The sequence below is a fragment of the Hoplias malabaricus genome, chromosome 5 (assembly GCF_029633855.1).
Source record: "Hoplias malabaricus isolate fHopMal1 chromosome 5, fHopMal1.hap1, whole genome shotgun sequence".
NCBI classification, from domain to species: Eukaryota; Metazoa; Chordata; class Actinopteri; order Characiformes; family Erythrinidae; genus Hoplias; species Hoplias malabaricus.
Genome location: NC_089804.1, coordinates 14,226,423 through 14,241,444, shown reverse-complemented (window position 1 = coordinate 14,241,444; position 15,022 = coordinate 14,226,423). Strand labels below are relative to the sequence as shown.

Below are 15,022 nucleotides of genomic sequence, written 5' to 3'. Positions count from 1 at the left end.
TAGCATTAACTGCGTTGAAAGATGTTTAAGTGAATAAAAAAGAAGAAGAACCTGGAAATCCATGGTTATTTAAGTAAGATGACATATTTAAACATTGGAAACGTGGAAACATTGGATAGTTTTTTGTTTTCAATCAAATTAAGAGAATTACAAAATTACAAACTTGTTTTTGTTACATTTTACAAAATGCTGGAACCTTTAGTAGATGAGTTATGAGAAGTGGCCTTGATTTAGGTGAAAACCTGTTTTCCTTTTCATTGCTATATGACAGTCTTTTCAGCAACAAAGCTTTAGTCGCCCTTGGGGGTATGCTTTTAATCTTTACTGAATCAATACCACTTGAGATTAAACCAAACAAATACCCAATACGCTCCCTTTGAGATTTGAGCTATACACAGAAAACATAGCTTAATTTGCAATAGAATATGGTTTTATATCCCCTTATGACGTTGGAGATGAGGGATCTGACAATAAGGTAATGTCTTCATGTAACTCTTTAGGCTGTGGTTTAAAGCTGTCGCATCCACCCTGTTAGGGGACACACCCTTGAGTAAAAAAAGGTGTAAATGTCCCAGAGCGAGTAAGACAATAGCCAGCAAAGTAGGACATCTACTATATCTGCCATGATGATACAGAGCTATCAGGTGCACTGCAGTCTGTGTAGATTTCCCTCGTTTGACTCTTCTTCCTGGAACTGTTTCTACAAGGAAGATGCACCTGTAATACATGCAGCCGGAGGACTTTGGAATTACCTTCCTACTTCCTACTGCAAGGAAATGAATGATGTAATCTATATGTTAATATGTAGCAATCTGGCCATAAGATGGTTCATTTCTGCTCATTTAACATTTCTTTTGGGGAAAGCTATCCCCATTTTTAAACCAGTAACAGGTATTATTATTATTCTGAGAAAGCTTGGAACACTGCTGTATGGATTAGATGGCATTCAGTTATATGAACATACTTAGGGTGAGTGATGGTTCATGATTAGTTTGAGAAATGTCACTCCAACTCATCCAGACGTTATGAGATAGTCTTCCAGAAAATCCAGATTTAATGCTCCACATTCGAAAACTGGGGGACTTTATACCCTCTAGCTAGCAATTTACATTGGGCATGGCACATCTCATACTTTAAGTTGAGAAAATTGAAAATAAATAAATAAAAAAGTACCGTAGTCTGTAGGAGAACAAAAATAATGTTTTTTAGTCATTTCTCTTCTACTCAAGTGTAAAGGAATCTACCATTTGGCCATGTGTTATTAAGGCCAAGGATTGTTCATGTGGACTATTGATAGTTTAGTACACCATATTGTCACAGAGGTGTTGATTCCCTTGTTCTGACATTCATCCTTTCTTTTATTAATTCATCCTCTGTAACCAATTCATCCTGTTCAGGCTCATTAAAGTACTACAAAACGCTTGATCCAAGCAAATGATTAAATAGTGCAGATGTTTTTTAATTACACAAATGAATGTGGCTGTGTAATTGACAAATAAAAAAACATTGCTGTATACCTGTCACACACAAATGATGTTTGAAAGACCTCGTGTTTGATCCAGATCTGAAGACGGTGTTTAACCTGAGTCTGCTTGACAAGAAACAAGCATTAGCAGATACTCATTAATGCTGTAAAACCTTTCCAATTCATGTCTTGGCAAAAAACATTTAATCTATCTGAAGTACGCTGTGAAAACAAGCAGCTTTAAATTGATTGATATATCAAGATAAGATGTAGTAGTTTTTTCACCTGTCCTCAGCTGTTTTGTCATAATATATTCAGTTATTTTAGTCAGAGCAGTTGAATTGTACAACTCCCTTAAAAACAATAAAGTAATGGGGTTTACACAGCACTTTTACTATATTTATTTATGTAGCTGCCAAATTTGCAATTCAGTCTTAGATTATTGTTATGCTCCCTATTAGACCTAGTTTAATTACTAATTAAAAAATGAAAACACTGGTGATAAATTTAGTGTTCACCATGTTCCATTCAGTCCAGCTGTCAGCTAAGGCATGTTCCATTTGGCATTTTGGGATCCTTAACAGTTGCCAATAGTTGCCAGTAAACACCAGATATCAACAATTGTTTCCCCATTCCACTCAAACTACAGTCAGTGCAGTCATCCTGCTCTTTATTAGGGTCACACAGATTGTTAGGACACAGTTTGACTTACTGTGAAACATAAAAGTATATAGTACTTTGCCTATAAGCTGAATGCTGGGATCAACCATTTTAGACAACAGATGTTCTGACTCCTCTTCATATGCATCTGCATCATAGATTTTGATTTAATTTGTTTCATACAGATTGTAAGTATATATTCATATTGTTGCTGTGCAGTGAAAAACATGTATCTCCCAAAATGATAACTTTACAAGAGAAGTTAACTTTCAATGTAAAAAGGTTTTATTCCAAGTAATTTTGGAGCATTTCTCTTGGTCCAGACATTGTGAAGGTTTCACACAATGTGAAGGACAGTGGCTGTGATCGAATGATGTACTTAACTAATTGGAATTGGGCACAACGCCTGTTGTCTAAAATGGCGTACCACTGCAGACATCTACAGAGTGATGTTTGGTTGTAGTTCACATTAAATCTCAGTGACCTTAAAGAAGACATAAAAAAAAATCCACCAGATTAGAAACTCACCGAAAGAAAGTGAAAGCTTTATAGTGATTTAATGTATGAGATTCAGTGATTGATTCAGTGATTAAATGTAAGAGAAATAAAAAAAGTATTCTAATTTAAGTAATCTATTTTAACATAGAACAGTTATGCTGATCACATTGAACAATTACAAAACAATGTGTCATTAACATTGAAATTTGGCATTCATTTGTATGTACTTTCAAGTTCAAGGCCACATTGGTGTTGAGGTTACACAGGTGCTGAGGTTCTGCTGGTGTTCAGCACTACAGTCTAATTGCTCAAGCAGTTTCCATAAAAACCAAATATAGTGTCATCTATCCAGCTGCGGAAATTGGCCACAGCGGTGTAAACTCCAGGATACTGAGGGTCCCCACAGCCTTTGCCCCAGGAAACAATGCCATAAACTCGGCCCTCACACACCAGTGGACTCCCCGAGTCCCCCTGCAGAGCACAAGGAAATGTTAGAGCTCAGGCGCAATCAACTCAAGTATTCCTGCCATCATTGCACAGTGAAATCAAGTGTGGAAATCAGTGCACCATTATGATACATGCTGAAATCAGAGATTGTAAGCCTAATAGCTTCATATTGAAGATATAGGCACATTCAGAATAATGTATGCAATGTAGCTTTTCTAGACATTTTATATTAAGGAAGCCTACTTAAATGAAGAAATGATCACATATGAACCGCACAACGTTCCTTATGGTAATTCAGGTTTGTTGTGATTGCTGCACTTAAGCCACTGGGAGTGAGAATAATAATCAGTACTTAAGGAAAGAATACATTCTGAGCTATGCAAATATATGGAAATTATATACTTAATTAAATAGTGAGTTACTTTGTGAGCTGCATTTAAATTCAACTTACATCATGTTTTGACATGTTTTAATGTCTGTACCTCTTAATTTTGTGGTGTGTTTCACTGTCAAGAAATGACAAACACATCACATATTTACCAGTGTTTAAATGATTAATATCATTTTTATCATTTTTTCGAGTCACAGTAAACACATCAGTTTGAAACAGATGCTGCTTTTATCTCTTTAATGCTGTGACAACACCTTTAAACCTAGGTAAATATGTAATCTATTCAAGAAAGTAAACACACACTAGTGAGCATAAACACTAGGGGCAGTGAGCACACACACAACCGGAGCAGGGGGCTGCCGACCACCTCGACGCCCGGGGAGCAGTTTGGGGGTTAGGTGCCTTGCTCAAGGGCACTTCAGCCGTGAATAAATTTTTCCTTGTCAGTACGGGAATTGAACTGGCGACCCTCCAGCCTCAAGGTCGCTTCTCTAACCTCCAGGACACAGCTGCCCCATTTCAAAATGACTTTCTATTTAATTGCTAAGTATCCACAAATTAGGCCAGAAGAAAAAGAAAATATAAACTACCACGACCCTGAGTGGATTAAGTGGAAAAGAACAAGATGATGATTTTAATTCAAATCCATTTTTGTCCTTTTGTTATTGTATATTAGTGAGAATTTAAAAAAAATTCTAAACCCCATATGACAATGAATGAATTATAGAGAAAAACATTTAGTAAAAAAGTTACATAAATGTTACATAAAGTTCTTTTACACAGTTCATTATTGTTATTTATTCATTCATTGTCTTTAACCCTTTTCCAATTCAGGGTCGGTGATGGATCCAGAGCCTACCCAGAATCACTGGGCGCAAGGCAGGAACACACCCTGGAGGGGGCGCCAGTCCTTTACAGGGCACCACTCACACACTCCCACTTTTGAGAAAACCAATCAACCTACCACCGTTTGTTTTTGGAGAATGGGAGGAAACCAGAGAATCTAGAGGAAACCCAGGTGGACACAAGGAGAACACACCACACTCCTCACAGACAGTCACCAGGAGGAAACCCACACGGACACAGGGAGAACACACCAACTCCTCACAGACAGTCACCCGGAGGAAACCCACGCAGACACAGGGAGAAGACATCACACTCCTCACAGACAGTCACCCGGAGGAAACCCACGCAGACACAGGGAGAACACACCACACTCCTCACAGTCACCCGGAGGAAACCCACGTAGACACAGGGAGAACACACCACACTCCTCACAGACAGTCACCTGGAGGAAACCCACGCAGACACAGGGAGAACACACCACACTCCTCACAGTCACCCGGAGGAAACCCACGTAGACACAGGGAGAACACACCAAACTCCTCACAGACAGTCACCTGGAGGAAACCCACGCAGACACAGGGAGAACACACCAAACACCTCAGAGACTGTCACCTGGAGGAAACCCACGCAGACACAGGGAGAACACACCAAACACCTCAGAGACTGTCACCTGGAGGAAACCCACGCAGACACAGGGAGAACACACCACACTCCTCACAGACAGTCACCCGGAGAGGGACTTGAATCCACAACCCCAGGACCTACTACGTGTTGCACCACCCCTTTATTATTATTATTATTATTATTATTATTATTATTATTATTATTATTAATATGTGTTGATCATATCACAGTGTGCTTGGAACTCTGTAAATGCTCCTCTCTACTCTGGATTCAGTGTAAAATACAGTTTTGGAGCAAAGAGTTTTTTTAAATGCTTGAATCTTGAAACAGAGTATATTGCCTAAAGTTTGTGGACACCTACTCATCCAAAATTTCTTTTGAATTGATGAGTATTAACTGGTAGTAAGGCTTTATATGAGCTGTTGGGGGAGGACAACATTTTTATTCAGTATATTATTCCACTTGCTGTCTGTCTTAAAACTTTTGAAGATGTAGTGTAATGCAGTAGATGAGTATCTTACATTGCAGGCATCCTTTCCTCCTGCAGCATAGCCGGCGCAGATCATGTTGTCTGTGATGCTAGCGTTCAAAGAGTCTGTACTGTTGCATCTGGAATTGGAGACTATGGGCAGTGTGACTGTTCGGAGAGTTGTTGGGACTCCTCCATTTGGAGTGGTGAAGCCCCAGCCGGACACTCTACACACTCGCCCCTCGGCCACAGTGTCCCCCTGATGGGGCAGTGGAGCAGTGGACACATAACTGTTCATAATCACTGGAGCCTGCAACTGCCCAGAGAAAGAGAGGGAGAGAGAGGTAAAAAGTTGGGGCAAAATTATATAAAGTCATTCATGCAAAAGGATCTCCCTGGTCAGATTTGATTGGTTTTCTACAGATGTAACTCTACAGATTAGTATTTAAACCCTGAATCGGTGCAAGAACCCGTTTATTCAGAAGAGGGCATGTAGTTTCACAGGATATAATTAATGATCATTAAAATGATGGATTCAGAGCAAGTGGAACTAAGGCATGCCCACAAGGCTCCATCAGGTTACGGCTTGGACTCGTACAATAAACTAAAGCCATATGCATCGCAATCGGGGGCTGCACTGACGGGGTTAGTCATGTCGTGTGGATGCATTTAATAAATAATTGTGTTCACTTCACTGACTGCTTCTTTCACAACTCACTCATGGCACACAGTCTGTGAGTCTGTCTGTCTACATCTTAATAACCCAATAGTGTTTCTCTAAATATTCTGACTTTATTCTTGGAATTATACTGATTATACTATACATTTTTTCTTAGAATTATTCAGTGATTTTTCTCAGAATTATTCCGACATTATCATCAGAATTCTGACTTTATTCTCTGAATTTTATTTATTGATATTTTTTTCAAAACGATCACATTTCTCAAGCAGTTTCCATAAAAGCCAACTATGGTGTCTCTGTGTAAGCTGTGTAAACTCCAGATACTGAGGATCTGCACAGCTGTTGCTCAAGAAACAATGACAAAACCTCCTTCACACACCAGTGGACCCCCTGTGTTTAAGAGAATTTTTCAGGAATACGCATTTATAGATGTTTATGTGGGTTTCTGCTAGTTGTCAGGAAAGGCTTATTAAGCTTTATGAATGATAAGGTAACTTTATTGATCCCTAGGGAAATTGTAGTGAAATCCTGCCACGAGGCGGGGTCCAGGCACGGTCCGATTGGTAGCAGTAGCGACGGGCGATGTGCACTCGAATGATGACCTACAGTAAAGTGCTACCAATAAATTATTTAGATGCTCAGGACTTTTGTAGAGTACTGCCATCACACAGTTGCCAACAAACATGAAAAGCCAGAATCTGATTGAAAGGACAATGTTTATAAACTATTTTGTATTGTATTCTTTGAAACTGAAGGGCAAAGAGTTGTATAATACCGAGGGACTGTCTCAGTACCCAGTCTAGGTCTAAGTTAAGGGCTCTAAAACAGCAAAAACAGCTCTTGTTTTCAACTCCCACTAATGAGGCACTCTTCTTTGGGTCGTCTGCAATTTACAGTTATTAAGTTATGTAAGTGACATGAAAAGGGAGGCAATGCATTGTTCAAAGACAAGGAAAAAAAGTAAAGTAAGAAAACTAGAAAAGTAAGAGGTGACTCCTAAGGACACAAAACTCAAGCAATGAGTGCACTTCAGCTGAACCAGAGAGGAGTATGGAAAAAGCAAATAGTTAATAGATAATAGTGAGATAGATAGATAGATAGATAGATAATAGATAATAGATAATAGTGCGTCATAGAATGTGTGTGTGTGTGTGTATGTGTCACCCGGCGATGGACTGCTCCTCCTCCAGGGTGTGTTCCCTGTGGGTAGGCACAGGACCCACCGCGACCCTGAACTGAGTAAGTGGTTATAGACAATGAATGAATGCATGAACTAAAGGTTAAAGATGAATTTCACTTTGTTCCTGTTTTTTAACTAAATCAAAGTGGTTGGAAAGATGTTTTCTTTTTGTTTTCCTGGAAAATCGATGATTCCTTGTGTGTCCTGACATTTTCTTTCAGAGGATTGAGAAACTCCCCATGCTAGAGCTTGAAAGAGCCCTTTCTTTAAAACATTCATACTTTGTTTTAAACATCAAAACCAGCACAGACACAGCACTGGCTTTCAGAAATCCACGTTCAAAACATCGGCTCAGTTAATGAGACCTGTTTACCACGTTTCTGTCATAATACTGTTTATATTCATTCGCTTGAAAATGCATCTGATACTCTTGAGTTAATTTAGCTCAAATATTTAGTTCAAAAACCCAATAAAGAGCCTTCACACAGCAGCCTGTCACCATCAGACAAGGGCTTAAAGCTTCCATCTTTGAGAGAGGGGAAGAAAAACAAGCTCATAATAATAAATAAACACACGTGTGTCCATCATTCCACTAAAAAAAAAAGCTATTCAACATTTTGGGTCTGAAATGATGTATAGCTGTCAATAAATCAAGAAAAGGAAAAAAAAAAAGCAGGAAGGGGAAATCCCAGAAGGGGTTTGGGATTAAATGGATGGAGAAACAGAAAATAAAGCTAACTTTTAGGAATAGGTTTGAATGTTACATTAGCATTTCTTCAAAATAAAAGTCTTTAATTTTGTTGGGTGGACTAAGAACTTCATTCATTCATTATCTGTAACTGCTTATCCAGTTCAGGGTCGCGGTGGGTCCAGAGCCTACCTGGAATCATTGGGCGCAAGGTGGGAATACACCCTGGAGGGGGCGCCAGTCCTTCACAGGGCAACACACACACACTCACACCTACGGACACTTTTGAGTCGCCAATCCACCTACCAACGTGTTTTTTTGGACTGTGGGTGGAAACCGGAGCACCCAGAGGAAACCCACGCATCCTGTGTGTGTGAAAAGGATCAGTAACAGCTCATTTGAGCTAATGACTTTGATCATTAGACCGCATCAGAGTGAGGTATTGATGTCACTGAATCAGTGTCTGATCTGTGTTTCTTATCTTAAACCTGGCAACAGTTCACTGGGATTTACAGTATTTAAAGGTGACGGTAGAGTAATGTTTACCTTGATGAGCATGATGTCAGCGTCGTTGGTGGTCTTGTTGTACTGAGGGTGTGGTATAAAGGCACTGGGAGTGCGGTACTGCTCTGTGCCTTCATACACCCCCAGAGAGTAATCTCCAGCTATGATCCTAATTTTCCCACTATTAGAAACATCCCAGTTATACATTAATGCAGTTCATCATATCACTGTCGGGACAACATTTAACTCATGAGGAAAATGTTCCAAAACATTCAATAGAAGTAAGAATAGAATGTAATCAGTATTTCTAAAGCAGGTTTATTTATTAATTAATTAATGTAAAGTATATGTATATATGATATATACAGGGGTTGGACAATGAAAGTGAAACACCTGGTTTTAGACCACAATAATTTATTAGTATGGTGTAGGGCCTCCTTTTGCGGCCAATACAGTGTCAATTCGTCTTGGGAACAACATATACAAGTCCTGCACAGTGCTCAGAGGGATTTTAAGCCATTCTTCTTGCAGGATAGTGGCCAGGTCACTACGTGATGCTGGTGGAGGAAAACGTTTCCTGACTCGCTCCTCCACAACACCCCAAAGTGGCTCAATAATATTTAGATCTGGTGACTGTGCAGGCCATGGGAGATGTTCAACTTCACTTTCCTGTTCATCAAACCAATCTTTCACCAGTCTTGCTGTGTGTATTGGTGCATTGTCGTCCTGATACACGGCACCGCCTTCAGGACACAATGTTTGAACCATTGGATGCACATGGTCTTACTGGTGCAGTGTGCAGTTAATGAAGATTGGCCACCAGGCTGCTCCAATTTAGCCATGACACCTCCCACACTACAATGACAGGTGTTTCAGCTTCATTGTCTAACCCCTGTATATAGCACATTAGCTTGTTCTGTATAAAATTATCACACAATTACATACGTTTCATTTGCACTTCTCTTACATACTGCACAGCCCTGAACACAAAGCAGAAACACTCACTGTGGTCTGGTGGTATTTCACATAATGTGTTTTTATGGGCTGGGGAGAGGGTTCTGAGTAAATGTGAATACTGCATAGCAAATGAACTGCACGCTTTTACTTCTCTGCCCTACTTCATTTTCAGGAGCAAATTACTATTACACTTTATTATGGAGGTCACACACCACAAACTCACAGCCTGTTGTGTGAAACCTCATCTTGAGTGCCTTAGTGTTCATGGAGCTCCTTGATTCTGGGTGGAACTGATATATATGCCAAATATTATAAGGTGATATTGTGATGAAAATGACCTTTCAGTCCCATTAATGATGTCATCAGTGCTGATTAAGGTGTTTTTGTTTCCTGACTCCACCCTCTCCAGCCTCTTCCCTCTAACACACTACTAGTGGGTTATTAGTGTCACCTGTGTCTAGTGTATAGTCTTTTTTCTCCAGATATGTCTTTTTTTTTTTAACCTTAGCATTTTTTAAATTCCAATAAAAGCCTGGCCTTTCAACAAGACATAATTTAACACCTGATTAAGTTCATAAATGGGCTTCTATAATATTTTAACAACTGATGCCTGCTGCATCTTTATGAATAAAATATGAAGCGTACAGATCTGGCTGGAAGCTCTCTCTTCTTCCCATTTTTTACCCATCATTTTTTCTGCACAGTTGCACTGAACAAACAAATAAACTCTGAGTTAATTGCACTGCAACGCTCACATTCACAGTTGTAGCTGTGCAGTCAGCTGTTGCAGAGAGCACCATGTAAATGTACAAGGACTGGAACAAATAGTCTACATAGAGGAGAGTAACGCTACAATGAAATGCATACAAAGGCCATAAATGTATCTGAACCACATACAGTACTCTGTAGAGATTGAGATTTAAAAAGCTATTTTTCTGAGCTAAAAAAAGGTGCCTAAGACTTCTGCACAGTCCTGTATATATCAACTGCATCTTCTGTAAGCAGGGTCACACCATGGAGAGTGCACAGTCCATTGTAGAGTATCACAAACTCACCCTGTAACTCTAACACTCAAACCTATGGGTCATTTCTCACGACAAATACTGCTAAAATTAAGAATTTATATTGTTGTGTGACACCAATACCAAATACAGCTGAAGTTGTGAAGTGAAAAATGAGACACACAGAACCATAATTTCATAATTCTCTCTTTCCCTACTCTCTTCTCGACTCACTCTGGCTATTTATCGATGCATCTTAGCAAGGTGTTTCTAATTTGAGAGCACTCGGCTACGCAATCAGTGCTGAATGGAGCGAAGAGGGTAATGCGTTCTCAGCTTGGCCTCAGTCTATGTGGCTTGGCTCCAAGCTCTGCAACCCCGGTCAAAGTTACCCCCCTATTTACAACAAGTGGTAAGTCCTTCACCCTCATGTAAGGGTTTTATGGCACTATATTAATGTACCAGTAGCTCCTTCAGAATGTCTTCTCCCTCATCGTAGGGCTTTGCTGTGGGACTTGTATCACTTTTCAAAGTTTGTTGCATGCCACTTGAAATTTCTCCAACATCCATCAGTCTGATACCTACTCATTTACCAAAATACTCTCCCAGCACAAAAACCTGGATGTCAACGTTGACTTGTTTCTTTGCTGCAGCCCTCTCATTACCGTCTGGCACCATTTTGTGAGTGTGTGTGTGTTTGTGTGTGTGTGTTTGGAGAGGCTGATTTTTGGTGGGGCTGCAGACGCATAAAAACCCAAAATAATTGTAAAGTAGGTCAAAATATCAAAATGTTCTGCTTGGTCAAAGAGGGTTATATAACGAAAAGGCTAATTTACGTAAGCATGCCTGAATGAGGCCTATAAAGTGTGTGTGTGAGTGAGTGAGTGAGTGAGTGAGTGGAACTGGGGGGTGGGAGGGGAGTGGCTGACTTACCTAATAGTGCAGTGGGCTGCAGTCAGCACCCAGTACTTGTTTATCAAAGTGCCTCCACAAAAGGGCTGTCCCTCTATGCTCTGGATGGACACTATGTACTTGATGGAGTAGGGAGCAGGGGCATAGCCACCTATTATGCGACCCTGCACCACCTGCTGACCTAAGAAGCACACAGAGAACAGAGTACAGAACACACTTTATCCACATGCTGCTGTCTACCTGCCCTCAAAAATGATTTTTGCATTATCCTGGATTATGAATAATTATTAAAAACATATATATGTGGCAAAATGTTATATGAAGAAGCGACAGAACTGTTCTCTTCGCTTGTAACTGGGTATAACTAGCACTAGTCCATAAATACATGCATGCTGACTTCTTGGTGCACATTATATATTCTTGTCATAAAAATAAAACCACATGGATGTAATGGGATTGAGCCACAAAAGCATTAGTGGTGTCAGTTCCTGATGCTCCACCGCCCAGTGCTTGGTGATTTTATATCCTTCATACCAATGCTTGTCACTGTGTGGCTACTCCGGATATTAGTAATGCTCAGCACCTGCGTCAGCTAATAGGTGCACCTTAAAATAGCTGTAATTCTCTAACCTCTGCAAGCATCAGATGGAGAAGTGGAGTATTATAACAGGCTCATGTTCTATGCTGGCTGCTGATTTGACCAATAGGGTAAGGCAATACCGAACAAAGCTTAGCACCAAACAAAGGGTTTAAAGTGTGCAGTGTGATTTTCTCATAGACAGACTGCATTTATAGAAAAGAAACAGAAACCTCGTCATAAAGTGGAGCTTTAAGTGCTAAAGGCCCCTCACCTTACCTTCCCTGCCCTTGAGGATGTGGAGCCTATAACAATTCCCTGTGCCCAAGCTGTAGTTAAAGAAACCCAATACACAGAGAGTGACTGCTTGGATTGCTCTCATGAGACACAAGCGGATTGGATTAAGGTATGTTAAGTAACAGAGAATCAAAAGGCCACAGCGTCGTGAGGACGAGTCCAGTGATGGAGATCCGATCAGGTGGCAGTGTTTTGGAAAAAGACAGTAGTAGTGTCTACTTCTGCACATTCCTTTATAGTTTATGTGTAAAGCACACAGTGAAACCACCTGACCTGAGGAGCTGATGTGATACCATAACATGTATGAGCTCTACCTACCGTACAGGGGCACTTTGTAATTCTACAGTTACAGTGCTGTTGATGCCTGACTGTCTTCTATTATTGGTGATAAATATGTGTTAATACAATAACACATAGGGGTGGTATCTCAGACCAAAGATGAGGCCTAGTCATAGACTATGTTCTCCTTTCGGTGGAAAGTCACGATTCAATATGCTGTTTAGTCCAGGTCTAGACTTAATCCCTGTCTGGGAAACCACACAATAACGGTATTTAACGTGTTGAAGGATTAATAATACCCATACTCAGAAAAGCACATCTGGAACTATTTGTTCATGATAATATCAGATCGTACCGCCCACTCCTACATCAGAGTCATCAGTAAATTAGTGATTGTTATTATCAGTGTTTTTCATTATAATGTGATTGTTTTTTTGTTTAGTTTCTTAACCATATTTCCGTTTTCTGCAGATGCACTTGACACTTGAGTATGCATCCAGAAAAAGGCTTATCTTTAAGCTTTAAAAAGCCACCCATCTGTCTGTGGAAACTCAACCCAACAGAATCAGCTCATAAATAATGGGAGCACAAATATATCTGTTGTATAATACATCTTATCCCTGACAAAATGTCAGACAGTGCTTTAAAAAAAACTACAGAATCTAAAAGACAAGAAGGAGTGAAAGACATGGGGGAATGGGGAAAATTAGGTTTAGAACCATTAAAATGTTTAGCAAAAGGGGAAAACGAAGAAATCCTCTGGTAGAATTAAAGAAGACAGCAGTAATATCACATACAAAAGATCTTTGGGCTCAATGGCTACATGATCCAAGTAGCAGCTATTCACCTGCTCCACTCCAATTTTTTTCTGAAATGGGGGTATTTAAAATGTACTCTTTGCTGCAGTAACAGTTTACGCTCTTCTGTGATGTCGTAACATTGCTGTGAGTATATGATAGCAGTCCATCATTCCAGAGAACTCAGTTCCAAAGCTCCACAGTCAAATATTTTGGGATTATTCACCTCTCAAACTGACAGTCACTAAGTACATTAAGCTCATGTAGAGCTCATCCAGAACATCCCATTTCATTGCATGTTTTTCTGTGGAGATTATATGCTAAGCTATGAGTTCTCCAGAGAATAGCTTAGCATGTGTTAGCAACAGGTGCATCTTAAGGATTCGCTAGTTAGGAGTAATCTACAAAATCTAGGAATTAGTTTATTCATTCATTCATTCATTATTTGTAAGCGCTTACCCAGTTCAGGGTCACGGTGGGTCCAGAGCCTACCTGGAATCATTGGGCGCAAGGCGGGAATACACCCTGGAGGGGGCGCCAGTCCTTCACAGGGCAGGAACTAGTTTATGTTTTTTAATATCATCCGTTATTCTCAATCATAAAGAAAAGTTCATTAAACGTAGGTTGTGCCATGCAAGAATTTAAAGGATTATTTCAAGAACAGTATAGGTTTTCCTGAACTGATACATTTATACAGAATTCAAGGGATATTTTACATACTACAAAAATACTTGATGTTTTAAGTTTGTGAAAACATACAGTTTCATGCTAAATGCGCTTTGGTTTCACCGAACTTCTGATAAAATTCTGAAACTTGTAAAGGTCACAGATTCATGTTCTATCAACTTATTATTATTATTAGTCAACACAAAATTTACGGTACGCTAAGAACCGACATGAAAACATTTTCACACTGTAGCAATTTTGAACATTGTAGTAGTGTAATAGTTTTCACAATTAGCATTACAAGAGAGTCTAGGAAAAACCTCATTAAACACAATGGTGAGTGAATAATACTAAGACAGATTAAAAGAGTCTTGTTCTTTTATGATATTATTAGGAATTCAATTAACTCAAGATTTTAAGGCAATCCTTAGTACACTTAATCTCTAATAAATCTGTATTTATCAATTTGACAAAAGAGTCACTGTACATGAAATGGTGCTTTGTTTCAATCACATGCCTGAAAGTATCTTTAAAAGCAGGGTTCACTTACAGGTGGCTGGCAGCAGCTCCAGGAAGATGCAGAGTAAAGGTATGAGGAGATACATGCTTTAGGAGGTGAGTGAATGAGGAGCTCCACAAGTGTCTGGATGAAGTGAGAGGAACTTTGCCGCCCCATACTCTGATTGCACCACAAGAAAAGGAAGGATCATTTCAACACTCTCGGGTTTCCAAGTTCCAATTTCCGTTTCCATGGTCACCGTGACAACTGCAGAAAATGGACAATATATAATTGAAGCAGAGCCAGCTTGACCCTATCTGTGACCTTCGGCTCCAGGCCTGTCATTACTTCTGTACTTCAACATGTAATGTTTTTTACACATTGTAATCTGTGTAATATCTGCAGGGAGCTATGAACCACAGTCGAGCACCTATGGACTCATGCAAATATGTGGTTGCCCTGGATTGTTTTTTCGAGCTTGTAAGGCTTGTGCTTTTATCTCAGAATGTTAAACAAAGCAGAATGTAAGTGTGCAGTAAAACGTACAGGAACATTTCCCCATAGAAACTTAATTGTGAAAGTT

At 39.7% G+C, this 15,022-nt stretch overlaps 1 protein-coding gene across 1 annotated transcript; it reads right to left on the bottom strand.

Moving 5' to 3' along the window:
• Nucleotides 1-2,923: 2,923 nt before the first annotated feature.
• zmp:0000001088 (trypsin) lies at nucleotides 2,924-14,545 on the bottom strand. The gene is made up of 5 exons (XM_066673307.1): nucleotides 14,491-14,545; nucleotides 11,346-11,505; nucleotides 8,497-8,635; nucleotides 5,453-5,716; nucleotides 2,924-3,094 (listed from the first exon to the last, which is right to left on the bottom strand). The coding sequence occupies exons 1-5, from the start codon at nucleotides 14,543-14,545 to the stop codon at nucleotides 2,924-2,926; spliced, it is 789 nt and encodes a 262-aa protein (XP_066529404.1).
• Between the last annotated feature and the right edge of the window lie 477 nt (nucleotides 14,546-15,022).

What these genes read in the sequence shown, in the direction of transcription:
- zmp:0000001088 (XM_066673307.1), bottom strand. Translation starts at nt 14,545, where the DNA reads ATGTATCTCCTCATACCTTTACTCTGCATCTTCCTGGAGCTGCTGCCA. An exon ending in CTGACATCATGCTCATCAAG is followed by an intron (nt 5,717 to 8,496) that starts GTAAACATTACT and finishes TTCTCTGGGCAG; the next exon opens with TTGCAGGCTCCAGTGATTAT. An exon ending in GAGGAAAGGATGCCTGCAAT is followed by an intron (nt 3,095 to 5,452) that starts GTAAGATACTCA and finishes TGTGCTCTGCAG; the next exon opens with GGGGACTCGGGGAGTCCACT.